Source organism: Triticum aestivum, chromosome 2A, assembly GCF_018294505.1.
Source record: "Triticum aestivum cultivar Chinese Spring chromosome 2A, IWGSC CS RefSeq v2.1, whole genome shotgun sequence".
NCBI classification, from domain to species: domain Eukaryota; kingdom Viridiplantae; phylum Streptophyta; class Magnoliopsida; order Poales; family Poaceae; genus Triticum; species Triticum aestivum.
In genome coordinates, this window is record NC_057797.1 from 441,997,710 (window position 1) to 442,024,840 (window position 27,131).

The following is a 27,131-nucleotide window of genomic DNA, read 5'->3' on the forward strand; positions in this document are numbered from 1 at the left end:
ATATTCCCAAATATCCCCAAACCACCAGAGGCATCCACGAGAACACTTTTCCACCGCCGCAACCTTCTGTACCTGTGAGATCCCATCTAGGGACCTTTTCCGGCACCCTGCCGGAGGGGGATTCGATCACGGAGGGCTTCTACATCAACTCTATTGCCCTTCCGATGAAGCGTGAGTAGTTTAACTCAGACCTATGGGTCCACAACTAGTAGCTAGAAGGCTTCTTCTCTCTCTCTCTTTGATTCTCAATACAATGTTCTCCTCGATGTTCTTGGAGATCTATCCGATGTAATATTTTTTTGCAGTGTGTTTGCTGAGATCCGATGAATTATGGATTTATGATCAGCTTATCTATGAATATTATTTGAATCTTCTCTAAATTCTTTTATGCATGATTTGATATCTTTTTAATTCTCTTCGAACTATCGGTTTGGTTTGGCCAACTAGATTGGTTTTTCTTGCAATGGGAGAAGTGCTTAGCTTTGGGTTCAATCTTGTGGTGTCCTTTCCTAGTGACAGTAGGGGCAACAAGGCACATATTGTATTGTTGCCATTGAGGATAAAAAAGATGGGTTTTTTATCATATTGCTTGAGTTAATTCCTCTACATCATGACATCTTACTTAATGTGTTACTCCGTTCTTCATGAACTTAATACTCTAGATGTAGGCAGGAGTCGGTCGATGTGTGGAGTAATAGTAGTAGATGCAGAATCGTTTCGGTCTACTTGACACGGACATGATGCCTATATTCATAATCATTGCCTTCGATATCGTCATAACTTTGCGCTTTTCTATCAATTGCTCGGCAGTAATTTGTTCACCCACCGTATTATTTGCTATCTTGAGAGAAGCCTCTAGTGAAACCTATGGCCCTCGGGCCTATTTTCCATCATATAAGTTTCCGATCTACAATATTAGTTTCCAATCTACTATTTTGCAATCTTTTACTTTCTGATCTATAAACCAAAAATACCAAAAATATTTACTTTACTGTTTTATCTATCTCTATTAGATCTCACTTTTGCAAGTAACCGTGAAGGAATTGACAACCCCTTTATCGCGTTGGGTGCAAGTTGTTTGATTGTTTGTGCAGGTATTAGGTGATTTGTGCATTGTCTCCTACTGGATTGATACCTTGGTTCTCAAACTGAGGGAAATACTTATCTCTACTTTGCTGCATCACCCTTTCCTCTTCAAGGGAAAAACCAACACGAGCTCAAGAAGTAGCAGGAATAATTTTTTGGCACCGTTGCCGCGGAGATCTACGCCAAGTCAATACATACCAAGTACCCATCATAAACTCTCATCTATTGCATTACATAATTCGCCATTCGCCTCTTGTTTTCCTCTCCCCTACTTCTAAAATGATTTTCGAAAAGATTTGCCTTTTCTTCGCCCCTCTTCCGTTCATCTTCTTCGTTTGCTTTTTGTGTGCTCGTGTGTTGGATTGCTTGCTTTGTCACGATGGCTCAACCAAAGAACAGTGATCATCACCTTAGGAGGATGGAAGAAATTGAAAATAATGTTAGGAGCTTCGTGTCTTTACAATTTGAGCATAATAGTTTCTTTAGAAATGAGCTTAAGGAACGGAAAAGTGTTATGTAGTGCATGAATAAAGAGCTCGATGATATGTCTAAGGAATTTTATGGTTTGAAATCTTAGTTTGCTCATCTTGAAAACTTAGTAGGCCAAATTTCTGATAAACAAGCTACCTTAGTAAATAAGATGGTTGCTAAACCGGATTCTTAAATAATAATGAAGATCTAAAAGTAATTGATGTGAAAATGTGTTTAGTAATATTGAATCTTTGTTTTCCAATATAAATCTTGATAATGGTGGGACTGGAGATGAGTCAACTTTAGTTAAAAGGCGTCCCAATGATTTGGAGTTTTTAGATCTTGATGCAAAAATTGATAAAAGTGGGATTGGAGAGGTCAAAACTTTAAGTAGCAATGAACCCACTCTTTTGAATTTCAAGGAATTTAATTATGATAATTGTTCTTTAATAGATTGTATTTCCTTGTTGCAATCCATGTTGAACTCTCCTCATGCTTATAATCAGAACAAAGCTTTTACTAAACATATCGTTGATGCTATGATGCAATCTTTTGAAGAAAAGCTTGAATTGGAGGTTTCTATCCCTAGAAAACTTTATGATGAGTGGGAACCTACTATTAAGATTAAGATTAAAGATTATGAGTGCCATGCTTTGTGTGATTTGGGCGCTAGTGTTTCCACGATTCCAAAAACTTTATGTTATGTGTTAGGTTTCCTTGAATTTTATGATTGTTCTTTAAATTTGCATCTTGCGGCTTCCACTATTAAGAAACCTATGGGAAGGATTAATTATGTTCTTATTGTTGCAAATAGGAATTATGTGCCCGTAGATTTCATTGTTCTTGATATAGATTGCAATCCTACATGCCCTATTATTCTTGGTAGACCTTTCCTTAGAACAATTGATGCAATTATTGATATGAAAGAAGGAAACATTAGATTTCAGTTTTCGTTAAGAAAGGGCATGGAATACTTTCCTAGAAATTAAATTAAATTGCCTTATTAATATATTATGAGAGCTACTTATGTATTGCATACCAAAGATGACAATACCTAGATCTATTCGTGTTTTTATGCCTAGCTAAGGGCGTTAAACAATAACGCTTGTTGGGAGGCAGCCGGATTTTATTTTTGTTTTTGCTTTTAGGTTCTGTTTTGCAATAAATAATTCATCTAGCCTCTGGTTAGATGTGGTTTTTGTGTTTTAATTAGTGTTTGTGCCAAGTAAGATCTTTAGGATGGCTTGCGGTGATAGTTGATTTGATCTTGCTGAAAAACAGAAACTTTTGCGCTTAGGAAAACAATTCTATTTTTTAACATAAGCGTGATAAAATACTGATATTTTTGCAGAAGATTTATAAACAAATTTCTTAAGTTTTCCTAATTTTTCAGAATTTTTGGAGTTACAGAAGTATTCGAGAGTTACAGATTGCTATAGACTGTTCTGTTTTTGACAGATTCTGTTTTCTTTGTGTTGTTTGCTTATTTTGATGAATGCTAGTATCGGGGATATGAACCATGGAAAAGTTGGAATATAGTAGATATTACACCAATATAAATAAATAATGAGTTCACAACAGTACCAAAAGTGGTGATTTATTTTCTTATACTAACGAAGCTTATGAGATTTTCTGTTGAGTTTTGTGTTGTGAAGTTTTCAAGTTTTGGGTAAGGATTTGATGGACTATGGAATAAGGAGTGGCAAGAGCCTAATTGGGGATTACCAATGCACCCCCAAGGTAATATTCGAGGACAACCAAGAGCCTAAGCTTGGGGATGCCCCGGAAGGCATCCCCTCTTTCGTCTTCATCTATCGGTAACTTCACTTGAGGTTATTTTTTTATTCACCACATGATATGTGTTTTGATTAGAGCGTCTTGTATGATTTGATTCTTTGCTTTTTAGTTTGCCACAATCATCCTTGATGTACACATTTGTTGAGAGGGACACGCATAAATCACGATTTATTAGAATACTCTATGTGCTTCACTTATATCTTTTGAGCTAGGCAATTTTGCTCTAGTGCTTCACTTATATCTTTTGAGCTAGGCAATTTTGCTCTAGTGATTCACTTATATCTTTTTAGAGCATGGCGGTGGTTTTATTTTATAGAAATTATTGAACTCTCATGCTTCACTTATATTATTTTGAGAGTCTTTAAACAGCATGGTAATTTGCTTTGGTTATAAATTTAGTCCTAATATGATAGGCATCCAAGAGGGATATAATAAAACCTTTCATATAAAGTGCATTCAATACTATGAGAAGTTTGATTCCTTATGATTGTTTTGAGATATATAGATGGTGATATTAGAGTCATGCTAGTGAGTAATTGTGAATTTGAGAAATACTTGTGTTAAGGTTTGTGAGTCCCATGGCATGCACGTACGGTGAACCGTTATGTAACAAAATTGGAGCATGAGATATTTTTTGATTGTCTTCCTTATGAGTGGCGGTCTGGGATGAGCGATGGTCTTTTCCTACCAATCTATCCCCTAGGAGCATGCGTGTAGTACTTTGTTTCGATGACTAATAGATTTTTGCAATAAGTATGTGAGTTCTTTATGACTAATGTTGAGTCCATGGACTATACACACTCTCACCCTTCCACCATTGCTAGCCTCTCTAGTGCCGCGCAACTTACGCCGGTACCTTAAAACCACCATATACCTTCCTCAAAACAGCCACCATACCTACCTATTATGGCATTTCTATAGTCATTCTGATATATATTGCCATGCAACTTTCCACCGTTCCGTTTATTACGACACATTCCATCATTGTCATATTGCCTTGCATGATCATGTAGTTGACATCGTATTTGTGGCAAAGCCACCTTTCATAATTTTTTATACATGTCACTCTTGAGTCATTGCACATCCCGGTACACCGCCGGAGGCATTCATATAGAGTCATATTTTGTTCTAGTATCGAGTTGTAATTCTTGAGCTATAAGTAAATAGAAGTGTGATGTCATTATTAGAACATTGTCCCATGTGAGGAAATAAAAAGAGAGAGGCCAAAAGAGTCTCCAAAAAAGAGAAAAGAGTCTCCAAAAAAAGAGAAAAGAGTCTCCAAAAAAAGAGAAAGGAGAATAAAAAAATGAGAGAAAAAGAGAGAAGGGGCAATGTTACTATCCCTTTTCTACACTTGTGCTTCAAAGTATCACCATGATCTTCATGATATAGAGTCTCCTATGTTGTCACTTTCATATGCTAGTGGAAAATTTTCATTATAGAAGTTGGCTTGTATATTCCAACGATGGGCTTCCTCAAATTGCCCTAGGTCTTCATGAGCAAGCAAGTTGGATGCACACCCACTTAGTTTTCTTTTTGAGCTTTCATAAACTTATAGCTCTAGTGCATCCATTATGAAAATCCCTACCCACTCACATTGATATCTATTGATGTGCATCTCCATAGCTCGTTGATACGCCTAGTTGATGTGAGACTATCTCCCTCCTTTTGTCTTCTTCACAACCACCATATTCTATTCCACCTATAGTGCTATGTCCATGGCTCACGCTCATGTATTGCGTGAAAAGTTGAAAAAGTTTGAGAATGTCAAAAGTATGAAACAATTGCTTGGCTTGTCATCGGGGTTGTGCATGATTTGAATATTTTGTGTGATGAAGATGGAGCATAGCCAGACTATATGATTTTATAGGGATGAGATTTTTTTGGCCATGTTATTTTGAGAAGACATAATAGCCTTGTTAGTATGCTTGAAGTATTATTGTTTTTATGTCAATATTAAACTTTTGTTTTGAATCTCATGGATCTGAACATCCATGCCACAATAAAGAGAATTACATGGATAAATATATTAGGTAGCATTCTACATCAAAAATTCTGTTTTTATCATTTACCTACTCGAGTACGAGCAGGAATTAAGCTTGAGGATGCTTGATACGTCTCCAACGTATCTATAATTTTTTATTGTTCCATGCTATTATATTATCTGTTTTGGATGTTTTATATGCATTAATATGCTATTTTATATTATTTTTGGGACTAACCTATTACCCTAGAGCCTAGTGCCACTTTCTATTTTTTCCTTGTTTTTGAGTTTCATAGAAAAGGAATACCAAAAGGAGTCCAAATGGAATGAAACCTTCGCGATGATTTTTATTAGACCAGAAGACAACCAGGAGACTTGGAGATGAAGTCGGAGGAGCCACGAGGTGGCCACAAGGACGGAGGGCGCGCCCAGGGGGTAGGGCGCGCCCCCACCCTTGTGGGCCCCTCGTGACCTAATTCTTTTGCCTATATATTCCCAAATATCCCCAAACCACTAGAGGCATCCACGAAAACACTTTTCCACCGTCACAACCTTATGTACCCATGAGATCCCATCTAGGGACATTTTTCGGCACCCTGCCAGAGGGGGATTCAATAATGGAGGGCTTCTACATCAACTCTATTGCCCTTCTGATGAAGCGTGAGTAGTTTACCTCAGACCTACGGGTCCATAGCTAGTAGCTAGATGGCTTCTTCTCTCTCTTTGATTCTCAGTACCATGTTCTCCTCAATGTTCTTGGAGATCTATCCGATGTAATACTTTTTTGCGGCGTGTTTGCCGAGATTCAATGAATTCTGGATTTATGATCAGCTTATCTATGAATATTATTTGAATCTTTTCTGAATTCTTTTATGCATGATTTGATATCTTTGTAATTCTCTTTGAACTATTGGTTTGGTTTGGCCAACTAGATTAGTTTTGGGTTCAATCTTGCGGTGTCCTTTCCTAGTGACAGTAGGGGCAGCAAGGCACGTATTGTATTGTTGCCATCGAGGATAAAAAGATGGGGTTTTCATCATATTGCTTGAGTTAATTCCTCTACATCATGACATCTTACTTAATGCGTTACCCTATTCTTCATGAACTTAATACTCTAGATGCAGGCATGAGTCAGTTGACGTGTGGAGTAATAGTAGTAGATGCAGAATCGTTTTTAGTCTACTTGACACGAGCGTGATGCCTATATTCATGATCATTGCCTTAGATATCATCATAACTTTGTGCTTTTCTATCAATTGCTCGACAGTAATTTGTTCACCCATCGTATTATTTGCTATCTTGAGAGAAGCCTCTAGTGAAACCTATGGCCCCCTGGTCTATTTTCCATCATATTAGTTTCCAATCTACTATTTTGCAATCTTTTACTTTCTGATCTATAAACCAAAAATACCAAAAATATTTACTTTACCGTTTTATCTATCTCTATTAGATCTCACTTTTGCAAGTAACCGTGAAGGGATTGACAACCCCTTTATCGCGTTGGGTGCAAGTTGTTTGATTGTTTGTGCAGGTATTAGGTGATTTGTGCATTGTCTCCTACTGGATTAATACCTTGGTTCTCAAACTGAGGGAAATACTTATCTCTACTTTGCTGCATCACCCTTTCCTCTTCAAGGGAAAAACCAACGCAAGCTCAAGAAGTAGCAGTGGCGGGCACTATCAAAGGCCCGCCACTGCAACTTGTAGTACAAGCGGCGGGCGCGTGCCCACCACTGATGAGGTGATAGAAGTGGCGGGAGGTCAGTGGCGGGCGCTCCTAGGAGCCTGGCCCGCCACTGCTGGGCTTTTTGTGCCCGCCGCTGCTAGGCATTCGTGCAGTAGTGAGGTAGCAAGATCTCCATAATACGAAGTACATACGTAAATTGAGAACGAGGAAATAGAACCCAAAGTTTGGTGAAGATAATGATTTGTTCATCCAGTTCAAGTTGCTGGCACAACCCTACGTCTGGTTGTAGAGGTTGTGATTTAACTCAAAAGACAAAGTCTTCACCTTACTCTCCTTGAGCCACAACCAACTCTGACTGTGCACCCATGGCATATCTTCAAGGCATATCCCCAAGGCCTTCAGAGACTTATTTTCCAGGCAAGCCACAATTACTCTTGAATGCTCAAAACAAACGCCTAGCCATCTAGGGGATGCACAATCCACAAGAGTAATAGGATAAGATTAGCTCGAGCAAACTCTTTAGTGATGCTCAATAACTTTAGCATTTTGGGCTCTAGGATTTTCCTTGCTGGGATTCTCCAAAATCTCGTGGGAGGGAAAATGAGTTTGTCAGACAATCTCTGTCTTAGTTTGCACAGAGTAGACAACCGACTAAGGTTGAAGTGGATGGCTATTATAGTAGGTGGAGCAAGCCTGGGGGCTGAAATGACCATTGGAGGCGCACTCACGATGACAACACGACACATGGGAAACAGTCAGATTTCAAAGCAACGCTCTCACCTAGTCTGTCTTGCCGCAGAAGACAAATGACTGTGCTTGAGGCAAATGTGCTAGAGAGGACTGGAGAATAACATCTCGTACTCAGAAGCCAAAAGTCTTCACTGTACCACTCTCAAGGTCTTCGGTCCAAGATTTTAGGTTTGGGTTGATCACACACTAGAAGACTTCAATCTAACATCACTTTGACACCCCATTGATAGTACGGTTTGCCCTATTGACTCAAATAGATGCAAAAGAAACTAGTAAACAAAAGTCTATGCTTCGGCTTCTCTCTCCATGAGTAAATTCATTTGCTTCAATAGGCATCCGATATTCTTCAATGTTATCATAATAATTTTAGGGGTCATAACTCTTTGTTAAACAAAATCCTCAAGGGCTACATCTGTGTATATTAACAAACACATTAGTCCTTCAACTGTTCTGTCCATATAATCATCCAAAACTCTCATGGGGCATAAGGTGCACTTACAATCTCCCCCTTTTGAAGCATTCAATGACACTACAATTAAAGCTTCATAAGGTAAAATAATGAGCTACTACTAGCGAGGATTTTTGCTTCACGGCATAGAAGGCACATCCCCAAGTTAAAGGTTTATCCCCAAGCCATATATCCTCTCAAAAGTGTGTAGTTCAACCATCTCCAATTATGAATTACCCTATTAAAGATAGCAACCTTAGTCCTCATTAAACCCTTCCAAAAGGATGAGTCATTCGGCTGGGCCATAGCTTGGGACAAGGTCTTAGAATGTCAATACTCGTTACACAATAACTATATACACACCCCATCCTCCTCCTCGGAGGAAAGCTGGTAAAGCCATTTACCAAGAAATACATTTATTCTTGATCTTAAGGTCCAGATAGACCCCCTTGGTCATTAGCCCGACACAAGCTATCCCACCTCACAAGACGATACCTGGCCTTATTCTCACCACTCTGCCAAAAGAACCAAGAGCGATAAAAATCCAGTCTTTTCCGCACCCCAATTGAGAAACAGTAAAACGAGGCGAGCTACGACGTTCTCACAGCGATTTGACGTTTTCGACCGCTGGATCGCAATACTGGACGTTCCAGATCCATCTACTGCGCGTCGACTAGCTTCTACCCGTTTTTCATGTCCTTACTCGCGCGGCCCGCCCGGCTCAGGGCCGCTGCTCCACAGGCTGACCTGGGTGTCCTCTCATTAATCGGGCCAAACCAACCGTGTTAGCTGAAATACAGGCCCATATGGTGTCTGGCCCGTACTTTGCATCCCCTGCCTCTCTTTCATGAAGTTGCGTCTGCCGTGCCTTCCTCACCGCCACCGCCGCCATAGCCTCCTCAAGCGCCAGTTGTCGTTCCTTCCTCAAGCGCCCTAGCCTCTCTATCTCTCCTACTTGCCGCTTCCTATGTCGTTTAGGAGCAGGGAGAGCGCCTTGGATTGATACAAAGAGAAGCAAAGCGGTTAGCTCACGTCGTTATGTCCACTTGACTTTCCTCCCATCTTTTTTCTTCCCTGCTGCTTGCTACTCATTGAGCCTTTTCCTGTGTTATCTCAGTCTCCTCTTCGATCTTCAAATGTGCATTTCAGCATGTTTCAGAAGACACTCATAATATAATTTTCTCTGCAAAGATGGTATTTTGTTTACATCGTCTATTTTCTATTTTATTTAACAGATTCTTACTTACAGGATGGGATAATGAAGCAAGGAAGGGAATCAAAAGTTTGTCTTCCTGTTTCTTGAATGAGTTAGAAATAAACATAGGCAAACTTGTAAGCACTGAATTCACGAGATCTAGCCTACCACCATATGACATCAGTTTGCTTTTTTCCAATAGTAAGTTTCTTTTCAAGCATGCCCTCAATACATTTCCACTGTTTAGTCATTAAGTTACGGTGATGAATTGGTACCCCGAGATAGCTAAACGGGGGTTGACCAATCTCAGTTGCTTATAGTTATTCTCTTCTTCTTTAGTGCATCCAAAGCAGAAAAAGAACATTGTTATGGAAAATAATTTTAAGCCATGACAATTGCTCAAAAAGCCACAACACTTATTTCATATTTATCGCCTTATCCATATCATGCTCCATGAAAATGATAATGCCATCAACATATTATAAAATGGAGACCCCCCGTCCACTAGATGTGGGATCAACCCTCCTACCTGAGCGTTCTCCTTGGCTCTACAAATGAGGACCGCCAACATATCTGTGACAATATTGAAAAGCATTGGAGACAAAGAATCTCCCTACCGCAATCCGGTCCGAGTCTTAAAATAGTGCCCTATATCATCATTGACCATAACTCCCACGCTATTTTCATGAACAAAAGTCATATAGAAAGCTCGAATTAAACAACATTAAATAACCAGATTGTTCTATTAAATTGAAGAATCATAATATAAACATCGATGAGGACGGTGGTAAATAAGTAAGAACACCGGTATAACATGACATCACTAGGCGCATTGTGTGTGTCTGTGTCACGCGTTCCATGGGATGTCATCTTTTGTGCTGTTATCACGATACGATGGGCATCGCGCCACATAACATGTGGCGTAGAGCCGGTTGCGCGGTAAGATCGTGCTTCACATGCACGCACGATATTTTACATGGCAAGCAAATTTCTCTGTCAAATATGAACAATATTTATCTCAACCAAATAACACAATGGGATCACGAAACATGAACAAAATTTTTCGCCACCCTCAACCAAACAACACAGCAGGCCATGAGAGATCGGTAGGCCACCAGTAGAAATTCTCTGCTCCATTCTCTACTGCTCTTAATCCGATCAAATCAAGCTCATCAGACCGACAACAAAACTCAAAAGGGCACAACAAATAGAGGAGGAAAATGAAACGAGAGGAAGTGAGAGTGAGTGAGTGAGAGAGGCAGGAGGGGGCAGAGTCAAGAGGAACAACTACAACAACATCGAGACCGAGAGACGGAACGGAGAACGGCACCACCAACACAGACACAGCCCGACCAAACACAGCAGCCAGCAAGCCTCAAACCTCGCATCACCACCTCCATCCCCGTGGCAGCAGCAGCAAGCCACCAGCCGCCGCCGCCGCCGCCGCAGCACCAGCAGCAGCGTGCCTCTGTAACCTTCCTGCCGCCGCGAGAGGAGCTCGTCCCAGCGGCAGCACGTCTCAGCAGCGGCGCCGGGAGACCAGCTGGAGATCGGTTTCTGCAGCACCTGCCTCCTCTCCTCCTCCGCGCCAGGGGGAGCGCGCGCGCGCGCCAGCCAAGGTGAGAGCTCGTTGTCCCCGGCTCAACCCCCCCCAGTCTCGATCCGCGCCCACGCGCGCCCGCGACCGGCAATGGCGGAGCGCGTCGCCTGCCGCCCAATGGCGCCTCCTGCCTCGCTGGAGAGGCTCCTGGTTGGTGATTTGGGCGTATGGAAGTTCGAATTCGGGGGCAAAAACCCTAGTTTCAGGTCGGAATTCTGGTGGTCCGTGTTGGATCAAAGGCCAAGCTGGGGATTTAGTTTGAGTGGCGCACTGTCGCGGCGGTGCACGTTTGGTCGCCCGGTGGACTTTCGGCGTGGCTTCTCTGCTTGCTGGATATTTCCTTGCTTTGTGCGTGGAGATGAGCTTGGAAGTTTGAATTTAGTGCGAAACCCTAGCTTTCTTTACCAATTGGATTGAGGTCGCGGATTGGATGGGAGGAGCTCGATTCCATCCGAGCTGCAGAAATAGCTTGAATCGTGTTTGGTCACTCAGTCGATGCCCTGTGATGTGGCTTCTGACTTGTTGGAGTTTGAATTGATTATACTTAAGGTCTTCAGCGCAAACCCCCCATTTTATTCATTTCTAGGAATTAGGAGAAACTGTGTTGGAATCGAAGGAGCTTGTGATATCTCTGGTTTGATGATATTCCTTTTCGGTTTTGTAGGCATAAGCTCAATGTTGCTCAGGCGATAGGCGATCCTGGTTTGAATTCCAGGATTATTATTTAAATTTCTGGGTCGGAATTTGAGTGTAAGGTTAACTCTACAAGCGCAGTGTGCAGAAATGCAGCGTGATTAGATCAGGGGAACTGTGTGTTTGTGTATTCTATTTTAGTCTTGTTTTGGGAATTATTTATCCTTTTTTTTGCTGACCTGCATACCATGTTCAGTATAACCAGTAAACACAATTCTGTTTCTCTATATATGTTATTTAACAGTCTTGAGTCATGATGATAATAAATGTCTCTTGTCCTGTATTGCATAAATCGTAGATTTTTTTTGTTTCAAAGTTCATCACTCTCCCTCCATTTCCAATTACTGTCGTGGTTTTCAGTTCAAAATTTGAACTAAAGCCACGAAGACGAGTAATTTGGAACGGAGGGGTGTACATACCTTTGTCTGTTTCAAGAAGTTTTCTTGGTGATGTTTACCTGAATCCAGAATGTAACAAGTTCATTTTGCTGCTATATTAGATCACTTTTGTGATTTTAAGTGCATTCACAAATTTATATCACAAGGAGTTTATCGCTAGTGTGTGTGTGTGTGTGTGTGTGTGTGTGTGTGCGCGCGAGAGAGAGAGAGAGAGAGAGAGAGAGAGAGAGGGTGGGTGGTGGGGTGGGGAGGGGAAGGGGCTGCTAGTTAAAGTTCTACACTGATTCACTATTCTTGGAGAATCCCATGGTCCATTGACATTTTTATTTCGTGCTCTTCTTGTTACTTTACACTCATACTTGTTATACTCCTAACTCAGATACTTGTTCTTTGCAGTAATTTTTGGTGAGTGGGCTGCACACGCAGATAAGCAGGACCGGAGGAAGAGTACAATATTCTCTGGATATCCAGTTGTAGATAAATACCTTCTGGTTCAATTGTATTTACATGGAATCTCTTTCCTGAGAGATGCCAACATCTAAGCCACCATCGGTGCCACCGGCACCAAGCCTGCAACCATTACCATCATCTGCAGTACGACAGAACAGTCGTATTGACCTGCGTGAGATCAAGTCCAAGATTGTTAAGACGATTGGGCCAGAACGAGCAAAGAAGTACTTTCAACATCTGGAGAGATTCTTATCATCAAAATTGAGCAAGAATGAGTTTGATAAGCTGTGTCTTGTGGCACTTGGCCGGGAGAACCTCCCATTGCACAACCACCTCATCCGTTCTATTCTTTTCAATGCCTCTGCAGCGAGTGGCCCACCAGCAATTAATGCATCTAAGATGGCTGAAGATGTCACCAATTCAGAACATACAATGGTTCCGCATGTCTGGAATGGTGACACTTTGAGCAAGCATGTCAACGACAAACACTCATTGAGCAGAAGTGTGAACACATTAACACAGCATTCATCACTGACTCATGGTGAGACTATCAATAGGGAGAATGGTGCTCCAAATTTGATTGGTTTGAAGAGATATACACAGCTTCGGCAAAGTGAGCATGTGGAGCCATTTACCAAGCGATCATGTATGGGGAAGGCACCATTGAATTTTCATGGCTCTCTACATAGCAATGGACCTTCTGCTATAAATGCTAGAGAATCCTTGGGAGAAGAAATTACACAACATGCTCAAGTTCTGGTGCAAGCTCCAATTGGGATTCAGTTTGGCTCTGCTAATTTTTGCCAGGCTAAAAAACCTTCAGCCATTGCTTCTGTCAGTTCAGACAATAGCTCTATTTGTTGTTATGACCTTGGTGAACTATGTGATACTTTGTCACTTAGAAAGAAAATGGAAAAAACAGCACAAATGGAAGGCTTGGAAGGGGTCTCAGTAGAGTGTGCTGATCTGTTGAATAATGGAGTTGATGTTTTCTTGAAGCAATTGATTGGATCTTGTGTTGAGCTTGTTGGAGCAAGGTCTCAACATGGTAAACTAAGCCATGCGGCACTGAAGCAGCAGTTGGGCCGTAAGATAGTAAATGGTGTATCACTGCAAAATCATACCCATGTGCAGGGTGGCATTATACCTCCAGGGTCTAAGTCAATCTCAATGCAAGACTTAAAGGCAGTGTCAGAGCTAAACCCTCGTCTGCTTGGGGTCAACGCATCAGGGCTACTTGAAAAGATCAATTCACATGACTAATTGGATGGAGCAAGTTGGGTTTTTCACATTGCAAGATTGTACCAACTTGATGGTGTCTCTTGCTTCATGGCCTTTGTATTCAGGTCATAACTTACCGAGGGTGGTGAAACCTGGAGAAGGCAGGCAGACTTTCTAGTTTGTACAGTATGCTGATAATGCTGTATCTAATATCCTGCGCAAATTTTGAAATAAGCAAAGTTCTGATTATCTTCTAGAAGGCTAGAGGCTGTATAATAGACCCATCCGTTGTCTGCATCCAAGCACCAGTAAAGAGGCATAAGTGCTTAACAGAACTATGGTGCAGGGCTTCAAATGAATTGATGAGCCATGACTCTGTAAGTGTTCTGCACCAGCATGTGCTTTTCACTTGTTACATTTTTAGCATGGATAGAACAGTATCTGATCATTTATTTGCAGCCAGTTTTGTTTCAGTATTGTTAGGAATAGAAACTATCTATCAAGAATATCCAGAAAACAGTTATAATGTTCTTGTCTGATGAAATTCCTTCTACATCAGAACTTTTTTTTTTTACATCAGAACTGGAGGGAACCATGTTAAGGAACAAATTGGCAGATGTTTATTAATGCACAGACGTTGTAAGATAAAACAGCGGGAACACCATTTTGTTAGCTACCCTTATGTCTTGGTTGTCAGCCCTGCTTTTGTTAGATCTTTATTCATTTTCTGTTCGATAGAGTTTATTTAGTTTCGAGGGCTTAATACTGCAGTTATGCTGGTGTGGTTCTGCAATTGGTACTTGGCTGTTTTCCTTGGATGAAGTTGTAACCTGTGCTTAACTGGCCATTTGTCAAGAACAGGAGGTATTCACTTTTAAAGTGGATAGGTGTATAAGATATCAATAAGTAGTCATTAAAACACAATTAAAAAAACTACGTAAAACTTTGTATGAGCTCTCTTTTAGCAACCAAATTAAATTGAAAACTAATCAAACCATTGTAGTAGCGGGAAGGTAGAACTTACCAAATTGGTAATTAATTAATGTTAAAAGCTGGCATGTATGTATGCATATGAACTTTACTAAATGTGTACCAAATGCTTGTGTATGCATCAGGTGTTCCCTGTTGGCTAAAGATTTAAAGTCAAAATTGTGAATCTTAATATATTATTTAGCTTCTTACTTCATTAATATTCAGCCAATAGACGATCTACAAAGTTACAGTATCTGCACCATCTTCTGATGGAAGTTGCAGTCACTGCAAGGTTTCATTGATGCTTAGGCCCTGCCTGGGAGTCGCTATTCAGGCTAGGAATTCGGAATTGGTATTTGATCTCGTCCAATGCAGCTGTTTGCATGATCGTGGAATTGCGAACTGGAAAGCATCCCAAATACTGCTTGGTATTTGCAACACTTCCGCACCCAACCCCGCGTTTCCGAGGTCGTAAGCACCGTATTCACTGAAAATCACCCGTCCTTGCTTTCCCCTCCACCTTTCCGTCTCGTTATTCTCGCCACCAGGACCTCCGCCTCGCTTGTCCTCCCTGTTGCCTTGCTCTCAGGACACCACCCGCCACCGCTGGAGTTCCCTGTCGACAATCGCCGCTGGTTCCCTGCCCCCTGCTTCCACCTGTTTCTTGCCGACTGCCGTTACTGGTTCCATGCCCCCGTCTCCACCGGTTTCCCCATATCTTCTTCCCCTCGAACGGTGCGACCTCTATGGCGGGATCGATCTTGCGCGGCAATTCCCAGCGCGGGAGCCAGTGGCTGGTGTCGGAGCAAGGCACTACATGCCTCGATGTGTAGGAGCTTGTGTGGCAGCTCAAGCTGCACCTGGACATCACGTACTGAACCTCTGTCGCCACCTTGTGGCGTGTTTCCCTGTCGGTGCCGCTCTTCAGCACACCCAGCCCTCTATGCTCTAACACTTCGGCCATCTTCTCCTCCTACATTGACAACCACCTGTGGGTGTGGTTTCTTCTCTCAAATTCTAGGATTCCAAAAAAGGCTAGCATTGAAACCCCAAACCAACACCAATTCAGTCAGTATTGGAATTTGAGGCCCAATTCAATTCGTCCTGCCCAATATCACATCAAGACGGACCCTTAGGTTTCTTACTGCTGCCTGATGAAGTTCTAAATATGTTATGGACATTTTTTTGTTTATCTGTTCAACCATTTCTATGGTTCGTTCCTGTTCTCATGGGATGCGTGTTAATAAACGGAAATGTTTATTCTCCAAATCTTGTTGTCCATGCATGAAAACCCTTGCCCTCCAGTATTGTTGTGATATGCATTTATTTTGGTATAAAATTGTTCTTCTCATAATTGGTTGGACTCTAATAAAAGGCAACAAAAGCAAACATTTACCCAAATGATAACGCCCACACGTGTGGCATGTTTGCACATCGCCCACACGCCTTGATCCATGTTGATTCTGTTTTGCATGAATCCTAAAGAAATCTGTTAGAATCTGAGTGCCACGTGGGCATCATCGTGTGTGTGGGCGTTGGAGAGTTCGCCCACACGCCCCGCAGCACGCGGTTTGCCAGCTGCGCTGTGTGGGCGAACTAGTTTCTGCCCACACAGCCACCACCTAGTCCACGCGCGTGTGGGCGAACTGCTTTTCGCCCACACGACACTCGTACGTTGTTGGATGGCAACTGCAGTTGCGCGTACGTGGCAACTAGGTAAACACACATGGCAACTATGATTCGTTGCTAGACGGCAACTGCAGTTGCGCGTACGTGGCAACCAGATAAACACATATGACAACCATGATTAACCATACATTGGCAACTATGGGTGGACCACACGTGGCAACTATTGTTTGACCATATGTGGCAAGTAGTTAATCACACACGGCAACTATGGTTTGGCCATATGTGGCAAGGACCCTTAGCTCTGATCAAGCTGTTCCTTACCCAGGTTGTGTAACGGCCTCTATGCGGCCTCACGACGGGTGCGGGAGAAGAGATAGATGAGAGACTTCGATATTTTCCGGGGAAGGGGAGCCTTGGTGCAGCGGTAAAGCTGTTGCCTTGGATTCAAGTCCTGGAAACAGCCTCTTGCAGAAATGTAGGGAAAGGCTGCGTACTATAGACCCAAAGTGGTCGGACCCTTCCCTGGACCCTGCGCAAGCGGGAGCTACGTGCACGGGGCTGCCCTTTGACAGTTATAACAATGCTTCCTCTTATACAGAGGTGCTAGAGCGAAAAATGCGCAAAGTGCTTAAAAGGAAGTATGAACAATAACACCTAAACAAATTGAATTGTCTTTTATGAAACTAATTACCATAAGATCTAAATTTCTGCATCTGCCATATACTCTGTGCTGCTGTCATATTTTGTTTTAAGCACTTTGCACCTTACATAGGTAATTGGGCAGCTTATTTTGTTATCTCGGTTTGAAAGGAAAACCGGGTGAAAGCCGAGATTACAACACACCCTCATGGCCATCATAGAACATGGAAGCCTATTGCAGGGCACCCTAGGTCGACCTGACCACTAGCAAGGTCTCGACACAAACAACTACACAACTCAACTGTCGGCACCGACCAACATTGTCATTGGCATCACCCATCACTCCCAATCTGATGACTTCAAGTTCACCTCAGATAAGCACCAACTTACTGAACATAGCAGGTCACACCAGAGCAACAATGGCCCCAGCAAACAGTCGACCGATGCGTTGAGGACAAAGGCAGTTCTTATTTTGTCCATGAGCTCGCAAGAAACAGTTGCAAGTGCACTGACCTAATCCAGCGCATCAACCAGAGTGCCGCCCTTGAAACCACCCTTCGGGAGTCATTGTTGCCGCCATGCCTCTCGGCACGCAGCTCTGACTTGTGGTGGCTAACAAGAAGAGACATCCAATTGGCACACTGGACCGTTGACATCGAGAGGACAAGTCGTGAACCAACTCTGTTCCCAACCATCGCCATTGCCACACAAATCACAATGCAGCCAAGTAGCAAGCCACCATCCACGGGCCCCTCCATCTCGCGTCAAGTCCAAAGGGCCAAGGAGGGAAACGACGTAGTGTGTCACCATCATCCGATTCCTGTGAGCAAACAGCTTGAGTAAATCATCATGATAACGCCTTCATGAAGATAGTCGCTGTTGCCAACTCCAGCCATGGGCCGGAGGCAAAGGTTTCGCCTGGCATTGGCCCGGAACTAGTGAGCACCAAATCCTTCACCAGCCACAGCCACCCCCACGCATTACAAGATGCCAGCCTGCATGAGGCCTGCTCGGATCCAATGGCACAGAACCCACCCTGGACGTTTGGATGCCTCTGGAGCAGGTCATAGCAGATCACCACCCTCACGCTGTCAAGCGTAAACCGCCGCCTGTGAGCTGCTAGGGGATGGCCTGCTTGCCTCCTTTTTTTTCCGACAATGGGTGGATTTTATTGACTTGAAAGGGAGCATGAAGGGGATATAAACACAACAAGCACACACCCGGCATCTGCATGACTAGGATGCACACATCCAACACCAATTCGCGCACACAAAGAATAACATTGGCAAAGAGCAAAGTCATACAAGAGTGAAGCTATGCCTAAGCGGAGGAAGAAGAAGAACCCCAAAGTGATCAATACAACGCTCGACGAACTACAACAATGGGCATCTACACCAACCGTCTCTTGACATCTGAACGACAATGATAAATATTCTCCTGCAGCAATGCCTCTAGGAAGGGAACGGCGCTCAAGCGCCGCCATCGCCGGATCCAACCATCGAAGGTCAGATCCTGAGTTTTCACCCTGAAGATCAAGTCTGAGCAAATCCGAGCAAATGCCTCCAACAAGGTAACGATGCAAAAACACTGCCATTGCCAGGTATAACCAACTAGGGCCAGACCTAGGGTTTTCACCCTGGAGCTTGAGATCGGGTGAGGCACACCAAATCAAAGTCATCATGTCTGTAGCCACCACTTTTCGTGATCCCAGCAGATACATGCGTAACACTGCCTTGACATGAGATGTCACGCAAGTGAAGACTTAGACCATGACTGCACAAGTTGACAATCGAGCTGTAACAAGAGCCATTCGCCACCAAAGGCACCAAACGACGAAGGTCACCGTCGCACATGTGACAAAGTGATGATGGAGGAAGGTCACCGGCACTGCCAAAATTCCAATTCTCGTGACACTCCGGCAGTCCCGCTCTGTCTCCATGCTCCGCCGTGCATTATGGGTTGGCAAAACACATTTGTCATTGCTGCCGGATCTGAAGGTCCAAGACCCTCCAGGCCGTTGTGACGACTGCCTAGCAGTGCAGGACCATGGCGCCATCCGTGCGCCCGAGTAGTGTACCACATTGTTGGGACGCAAAAAGCAGGCGCTGCCGCCCACGTACCTGCAAATGTGTGTGATTGCAGCCACCAATGCCTCGCCACCAGAGACCGCCAAGCTGGCCGGAAACACCGACGCCACCGCTGCACAGCCATACCCTCTGCTTCAAGTCGTCGCCCATAGATCACATCTCGCCGCCAAAGGCTACCAGAGCGGAGACCTCCCTGTTGGCGCCTTCATCGACTAGTGTCGTAGCTTAGCCCGGCCACCGGTCTATAGCAGTGACGAGGAGAAGGGAGGACGGGAAGGGCGGAGGCAAGTGGCTATTAGGATTCGACCAGCTGAAGCGACATTCAAGGACGAGGAGGTTGGGAAAAAGAGGGCTGGCTTTGCTAGGCGCGCCTGTGCTGAAGCGACGTGGGGAGGTCTTTGCTCTTTTTTCCAGCTAGGCAGCTTATAGTTAGCAACTGAAATTATGGCAGGTTTCTCTTCCCACAGTGAAATTATGGCAAGTCTTTGTTCCTTGCCACCATGATCTTCATCATTCTCTTATATTCCTAGTTCAATGAGGATGGCTTCATAGCTTAGGCTTTGGCAAAAGGATAATCAGCATTGGAAGCCACGGTAAGCGACTCTGATGCTAAATGTAATGCGCCCCAGTACGTTTCAGGGCAAACATCGCCGAGAGAACTGTGGGGCGAGGATGGCTGTTTTAGTGTAGGGATGATACTATAAATGAAGATAAATATTTACATTGTTTCTTTCTGGAAATCACAGCAATTGCTTCTTTACATAGAAATGTTTGAACATAAAATGATTGGAACTGCATAAAAGCAAATATGGAAGATAGTAACTAATCAAAATGGAGTTTCTGAAAATAATTGTCCTAAAATCTGAGTTAATGCTGCTGCCAAATGCTCTGATTTACTGCTGTCGTGCCTGGGCACCCAGCTATTCAGAATTTTTATCTTTACCTACTCCTGTCCCTACTATCAGGTTTAGGTTTTGCATTTTATTGTTTTTTGTTCGCCGAGGTTAAATACTTTCTTAATAGTTAGTGAATTTTATTATAAGTAGTGTGCTGTTTCTGTTCGAAGTATCCTGAGGCTGGCGTGTGCATTTACAATATTTATTCTAGAGTTGCAGTCCAGTCCTTTTTCCTTTTTATTAGTTTTGCTGGATGATTCCCATGATTCCTATCTAGTTTAGTGGTTTGGGGCTACTTGAAAGCAATGGCTGCTAATTTCTCATCTTATATTGAATGTTGAAGTTGCAAAAAGTCAGGATAACATTACCGTTTTGTGCACTTAGTCCTGCATTGTGATGGAAACGAGTGCTAGTGTTAGTATTTGCAACTTTATAAGCAGTGTAATTGTGACTAATTATTTCTTGAGATTGATGTAATTAATTGGGTAAGCTACCGTTGAAAGATGGATTCTTTGAATGAATACCTTTTCCCTGTTCCATGTGATGTATAAGGGTATATTTCGGAGTCTTTTGTGTCTGAATTGGTAAAGAAGTCTGCTTGTGAAGCCTAATATGTTTGCTAACATTTTTTGAAGCCTCCAGGAACCCATGCTGATGGCACCAAATCTGTAAATGGGCCAACATCCAGGATCTGCCAAAGTCGTGTTTTATTGTCTGCGGCGAATGTATCTAGCAGAGGATGCAAAGACGGCACAGAGCAGAATTCGGTCGCTATTTCCCTGGAGCTGGCTGCCTATTGGAAAGAAGTGGAAGGGCCTCTTATCCCCATGGTACAGATGATGGGTTTTTGGTCTCTATTTACCTCCTGACCTGACAGTTGCTAGAAAATTGCAATCCCAGTTGTACGTCCCATGGAGCTTTCACATACAGAAGAGATGCAGTAAGAAGCCCCCCGCCCAACGATCAATACTGATACTGACTGCTGTGCAGGCGTCCTCAGAGCTGTACAATCATTGTAATATGTGTAGCATTACTCTAGCGAAATCATCGGTGCAAAAATGTGTGCCATCAGTCATGACCATGTGCAACACAAGTGTGAAAATTTCACAAATCTAACATGTGTGGCATCAGCAGTGACCATGGCTCTCAAACGGCTCTCAGTACTCTGCGTGTGGTAGGAAATGTGATCGGACGTAGTGTTTCACGATCACGAGGAGGTTGGGCGGAAGATGCAAGTTTCCCCAGGTTATGTTTGGTTCCGTAGCCCTGAACCTATATGCTTGGGCCTCACCCCTGCGATCAACTTTTGCTTGGATGGATAGATGTTGTCGTAGAGTGTCAATTATTGAGACTCCAGCTGGATAATGTTGGACTGCCCCACCAGTTAGGATGCTGATGCATCTTGATGGAATGGCTGAAAATGACTCTTGTCGTTCTCTCGCTATCATACAGAACCGCGGACGGCCATTGCCTACAGCCAAATTGACCTGCTCTCTGGTCCTTTCTTTTGAATGAGGCCAAAATACCCCTTCCCCTTCTTTTGAATGCCGTTTGTGCATTCAAACATTTTTGTTATAGCATCATGTATTCGACATTTGGTGACGCATTGGGAAAAATGAGCTCGTTTGCACACTAGAGAAGAGAAGAGAAGGCGTGATTCATCATGTACATATGCAATACCTTTCAGAGAGTATGAGCACCAATGCTAGGATTTCCCAGCCAACCAACAAGCACCAAGGTTTCATTCAAATCTCCGCACCAACAACAGCAACAAGCAGCGCATCAACAATGAACGCGGCCATGATCAGTCCGAAACAAAAAAAATCAACACATGGAATACAAAGGGACCAAGGAAACCATTGTATAAACACTGACACTCGAGGAACCATGATCACAGCATATTCAATGCAGGATGCACCCAGGATTGGTCGATCAGCAGAACTGGGCCGAGGATGAGCAACTACTCCTTGAAGGACATGGCCGTCTCGAAGGCCCCTACCAAGGCCTTCACCCTGCTCTGACTCTCCTCCAGGAGCTTGCTTTTCGTCTCCTCGATCACGTCGTTGCTTTTGGGATCATCCTTCCTCCATGACTGAGCAGCTTCAGTCCTGCTGCTTGCCTTCGTCATAGCCTCTTCTGTCTCTGCCGCTCGATCCAATTTATCAGCAACCTTTGCAATGTCGTTTCCGCCGGCATCAGCATCCTCTTTCTCTGGCTGCTCCTTGATTTCCTCCTCATTCTTGCCCTGTTGCTGAGTGTGCGGCCCCTGCTGATTGCGTCGAGGTGAAGCAGAAGCGGAAGCAGCCATGTCGATGGGTTTCAGGTCCACAGGGTCAGGAAGCTGCTCCTGCAACTGATCTTCGATGGACGGAGTGGTCAGGCTCTCGGATTCCTCAAACCGCATCGATGGCTCGTCATCTTTCTCCTTCCTGGTTGTAGTGCATGGCTCCGCTGCCCTCTGAGGAGCACCCCTTGGCCTTGAGCTTGCGTTAGCACCACCATTTGCCGCTGCTTCTCTTTTCTTTGCCGCCGTGCCTGGCGCGCGCGCCGAGGACGCGGGCAGAGGCTTCCCACCTCTCAAAGGCCCCGGCGATGGCGCCCTCTCGATGCTCGGCTTTGGGGGCGCCACCCCTTTGCCAGGGGCGGGCCTTGGCGAAAGCTTATTCTTCAGCAAGGTAGAAGGCGAGTTGGAGGCTGGCACTGTGTTGGCCATGTCCTTGAAGGAACTGCTCAGCGGTCCAGCGAGCGCATGAGGCCGCTGTGAGTTGGCGGTGACTTTGTCGGATTTCGCTCTAGCCAGATCCGGCTTTGAGGCTGGCTTGCTGCCATGAATGGATGAGCCTGAGCCGGACATTGTTCGTGAAGAGATGGACCGGCCAGCGTGTGACAATGAGGGACGGCACATGTCCGGGGAGGCGGAAGGAGCCGCCGCAGCGGCAGCCGAAGGACCGAGCTTGCGATCTGGGGAGCTCGGCACTGACCTCGCCCGGCGCGCGCCGTAGCCGGAGGAGGAGGTCTCGCTGCTGGAGGGCTTGAGGTTGGGGGCCATCCTGGTGGCCCTGTCCCTGCTGGGATAGAGAGGCCCCTTCTTGGATGTCGCCATTGGTATATCCCTAGATCAGCTCAGCTGCGCTGCACAAGAGGCGGCACCGGTGAGTTGGGCTTGCAGCTGCCAATTGCATAAATAAACTAAGTAAAAAACTTGCCCCATTATTGTACGAACACGATGAAGCTGAGAAAATAAGAAAATGCGTCAAGAATCCAATCGTGTTGTTCTTGGTGTGACATCTAATCGCCGGCTCCAGCAAAAAGAGCAAGGGGATAAAAGAGACGACAAAAATAAGCTTATCGCCACGAATTCTCGGGTTAAAGTATTTGATTGATGGCGCGGGCTCCAACAACCCGTGATTCTTTCCTTTCCTGGTTTCTTTTCTAGGCTCCATACCAACATTTCAATCAGCCCTCAAAATACATGAAAAACATTGCCATTTACTAGTACTAATCTAGAACCCCCGTCCGTACGGTACCAGCTACCGATGGAACCGAGAAATGGCTGCCGTTAATGCCAATAATTATCATGAGCATAACGTCGCCAGCAAATGCAAGGAAGCTATCAAACAAGAAATTTGTATGATAAGATACATACATACACAAAATAAAAATCTGCAGGAAACCGAAGAATGCCTGTCTATCTAGAAACCCGCTCACCCACCCATCTTCATCAGAGTCACGGACAGCAACGACCAACGGAAGAACAAACAAGGAACCGGCCGCCATTACTGACAGGAAGTAGGAAGCAACCACTAGCAGCATGTAGGAGAAGGAGAAGGAGAAGCGAGGGTGGCCTCATACATACCTGGAGGAGGTGGAGGTGACCGTCCGGAGGAGGCGGTGGGTCGATCTGGGGATCCTCCGGCTGGGCGATGGGGGAGCTATTGTGGCCCAGATGCGGGGGCGAGGGCGAGGAGGAAGGAGGGGAGGGGAGGAAAGTTAACACCATGGCCGGCCCACATTTTATGCCGCGATTTGGACGGTAGCTGTGCGGGTGGGAGAGAGCGCAGCACGGAAGGCGGAACGGCTCATCTTGGGCTTTGCCCTGGACCTGGAGGGCGCCTCACAGTGGAAACCCTCTTGCATTAACCGATTTTCCTTCTTTCTTTTTATAACAATGACGATCTGGTCTTCTTTTTAGAAAGATCGTCATACGATAAATTGCACTGGATTAGGAAGCTGAGGCCATGGCCAACGCGCTCAGGCCAACTCTACCGCGCGATTCCAAACGGACATCCGTTTTATCCGGATTCTTTTTGTTTGGATAAGGTAATGTGGTCGTGTTCGGGCCGTTTCTAGGATGTGATGGTCGTGCGTCCAACGCGCGGGCGCATCCCGGTGACATCCTGTCTATGTATTTTTTTTCTTTGCACGGCCTTAATTTTTTTATCATTCATTTTTGATACATAGGAATACATCACCAAATTTTGACTAGAAAAACAAGACCAAAGAAAACAAGAACCACAAGAATACATTTTAGAAGATATCCAACTTCCATAACTGCTCCTATAAGTTGGATTAGTGTCTTCTCGATGCATTCATTGTTGATCTGCGGAGGAGCCTCGATCTTGCGTGCTTCTTTCTTCTTCGAGTCTAAAGAAGTAGAGGTTGTTTCCTCGCATCTAGTCTCATGTCTAGCCTCTAATCTAGCAACAAGTGCACTTGTCTCATCTACAGCCTCTATGCTAGCTAAAAGTGCACGAACATCTACTAAATTGCGCTCTATCAATATATCGATGTACTCTTCTTCTCAATACCAAAAGTTGCATCCATTCTACACAATAAAATTTGAAGTTAGCACAACTAGTCAAATCTAGAGCACAAACCGAAGCTAAAAAGAGCACATACCCCATCGTTTAAGCACTTGATGAACACCCATCCGGGATGTTCTGGCGTTGTAGACAAGCGGCGCATGACCTTCTTTGGGCAGTGGTCGCACTTAATGAGTGGTAACGGTGCGCCGAGGAGCTTTTGGGCTAGCACCGAGCCCGGCCGACCGCCATTCGTGTATCTGCCGGCGGATCAGCGATGGTGTAGATCCAAGCGGCTAGAGGAGGAGCCACTACCTGCATGTGGCCTTGTGGTTGTCGGTGTCGAAACCGGCGGATCTCGGGTAGGGGTCCCGAACTGTGCGTCTAAGGCTGATGGTAACAGGAGGCGGGGGACACAATGTTACCCAGGTTCGGGCCCTCTCGATGGAGGTAATACCCTACTTACTGCTTGATTGATCTTGATGATATGAGTATTACAAGAGTTGATCTACCACGAGATCGTAGAGGCTAAACCCTAGAAGCTAGCCTATGATTCTGATTGTTGTTGTCCTACGGACTAAACCCTCTGGTTTATATAGACACCGGAGGAGGCTAGGGTTACACAGAGTCGGTTACAGAGAAGGAGATCTACATATCTGAATCGCCAAGCTTGCCTTCCAGGCAAAGGAGAGTCCCAGCCGGACACAGGACGAAGCCTTCAATCTTGTATCTTCATAGTCCAACAGTCCGGCCAAAGTATATAGTCCGGCTGTCCGAGGACCCCTTAATCCAGGACTCCCTCCGTAGCCCCTGAACCAGGCTTCAATGACGATGAGTCCGGCGCGCAGATTGTCTTCGGCATTGCAAGGCGGGTTCCATCTCCGAATACTCCATAGAAGATTTTGAACACAAGGATCGTGTCCGGCTCTGCAAACAAATCCCGCATACCACCGTAGAGAGTACAATATTCCACAAATCTAATCCGCTGACAACTTTTCCTAACGCGACCCCACGCCACGATCCGGTCTTTATTCGAACCATTCTCCCTAACCAGCTACTGCGCATGTCGCGAGGCGGTTTTATGGGCATGTCTTATCGAAGCAGAGATCGTGTCCCCCTATCTCGGGATTCTCATAACAATACGGGTATGGGTAATCCAACCGCGTCTTTAGCGCGACGCTTGGGGAATAAGCGAGTTTACCGGGCAAGTGGGGAGGCGCTGGATCCCTGCCGCCTTTATAAGGAGATAAGGAACCCCCTTTTCACCCACGCCTTCTTCTTCTGCTTTATCCATTCCCCTCCGCTAGAGCCCCAACGCCCAAGCGTTCGTCCTCTCCGGCCACAAAGGCCTTCCGAAAATGTCTGGATCCGGAGCAGGAGGCAAATGGATAGCCTCTACCGTCCGGTAGAAGGATATCAAAAAGCTTCGGGAGGCCGGGTACCTGGCCCAGAAAATCAGCCACCGTCTCCCGACGGTAGGACAGATCGTCCCTACTCCGGAACCCCACGAGAGGGTTGTTTTCCTCCCTCATTTTGTCCGTGGGCTGGGGTTTCCCCTCCACCCATTCGTTCGCGGCATCATGTATTACTATGGGATCGATTTTCATGATCTATCCCCCAATTCCTTCCTCAACATCTCGACGTTCATTGCCGTGTGCGAGGCCTTTCTCCGCATCTCGCCACACTTCGGCTTATGGCTGAAGATCTTTAATGTGAAGCCCAAGGTAGTGGGCGGTGAGCACGCCGAGTGCGGAGGCGCCATGGTGAGCAAGATGCCCAACGTCACATGGCCAATAGGTACTTTCAATGATTCCGTCAAAGGGTGGCAGCAGCAGTGGTTTTACATCATTGAGCCTCGTGGCACGAAATGGGCCGCTGCTCCTGAATTCCGATCCGAAGCCCCCTTGCGGCTTACGTCCTGGCCCAAGAAGGGCCTGAATTGGTCTTCGTCCGACGAGCTTTCGACACTCCAGACACACGTCAAGAATATGGAACACAAGAATATCAAACTTGTCAATGTAGTCCAGGTGATGTTAGTTCGCCGGATCCTTCCTTGTCAACACCGGGCTTGCAATTTATGGGAATTCGACCCGGCCAAGCATCAGACCCTGCGAGAGCTCTTTGGCTCCTCACACAAAGATATCTGGAAGGTGCTTTTTAAGTCCGGCAAATCATGGTCGGACTCAGCCGAGGACCGCGGGTACCACCTGTCCCGCCCCGCAAGTTCGGTAAGCCATTATAAGTTTTATTCGCATAACCCAAGGGAAACACTTAATGTGTTTTCCACAACTCTCCTAGGGCTGGACGAAGAAGGCGGGCGGATCTA

The 27,131-nt window shown here is 44.9% G+C and overlaps 2 protein-coding genes across 5 annotated transcripts; one reads left to right on the forward strand and one right to left on the reverse strand.

The window, feature by feature from the left end:
* The first annotated feature begins 10,666 nt into the window (after positions 1-10,666).
* On the forward strand, positions 10,667-21,140 carry LOC123188930 (uncharacterized). 2 transcript variants are annotated; one of them, XM_044601211.1, is made up of 3 exons: positions 10,667-11,037; positions 12,506-14,157; positions 20,639-21,140. In XM_044601211.1, the coding sequence occupies exon 2, from the start codon at positions 12,638-12,640 to the stop codon at positions 13,820-13,822; it is 1,185 nt and encodes a 394-aa protein (XP_044457146.1). In that variant the 5' UTR covers positions 10,667-11,037; positions 12,506-12,637; the 3' UTR covers positions 13,823-14,157; positions 20,639-21,140. The 2 variants fall into 2 exon arrangements, with proteins under 2 accessions (XP_044457146.1, XP_044457147.1); XM_044601212.1 differs by having other exon boundaries at positions 20,646-21,140.
* Positions 21,141-21,696: 556 nt separating this feature from the next.
* On the reverse strand, positions 21,697-24,097 carry LOC123188931 (translation initiation factor IF-2). Of its 3 annotated transcripts, none has more exons than XM_044601213.1 (2): positions 23,860-24,097; positions 21,697-23,135 (listed from the first exon to the last, which is right to left on the reverse strand). In XM_044601213.1, the coding sequence occupies exon 2, from the start codon at positions 23,104-23,106 to the stop codon at positions 21,964-21,966; it is 1,143 nt and encodes a 380-aa protein (XP_044457148.1). In that variant the 5' UTR covers positions 23,107-23,135; positions 23,860-24,097; the 3' UTR covers positions 21,697-21,963. The 3 variants fall into 3 exon arrangements, with proteins under 3 accessions (XP_044457148.1, XP_044457150.1, XP_044457149.1); XM_044601215.1 differs by having other exon boundaries at positions 21,697-23,130; positions 23,860-24,091; XM_044601214.1 differs by having other exon boundaries at positions 21,697-23,172; positions 23,860-24,091.
* Between the last annotated feature and the right edge of the window lie 3,034 nt (positions 24,098-27,131).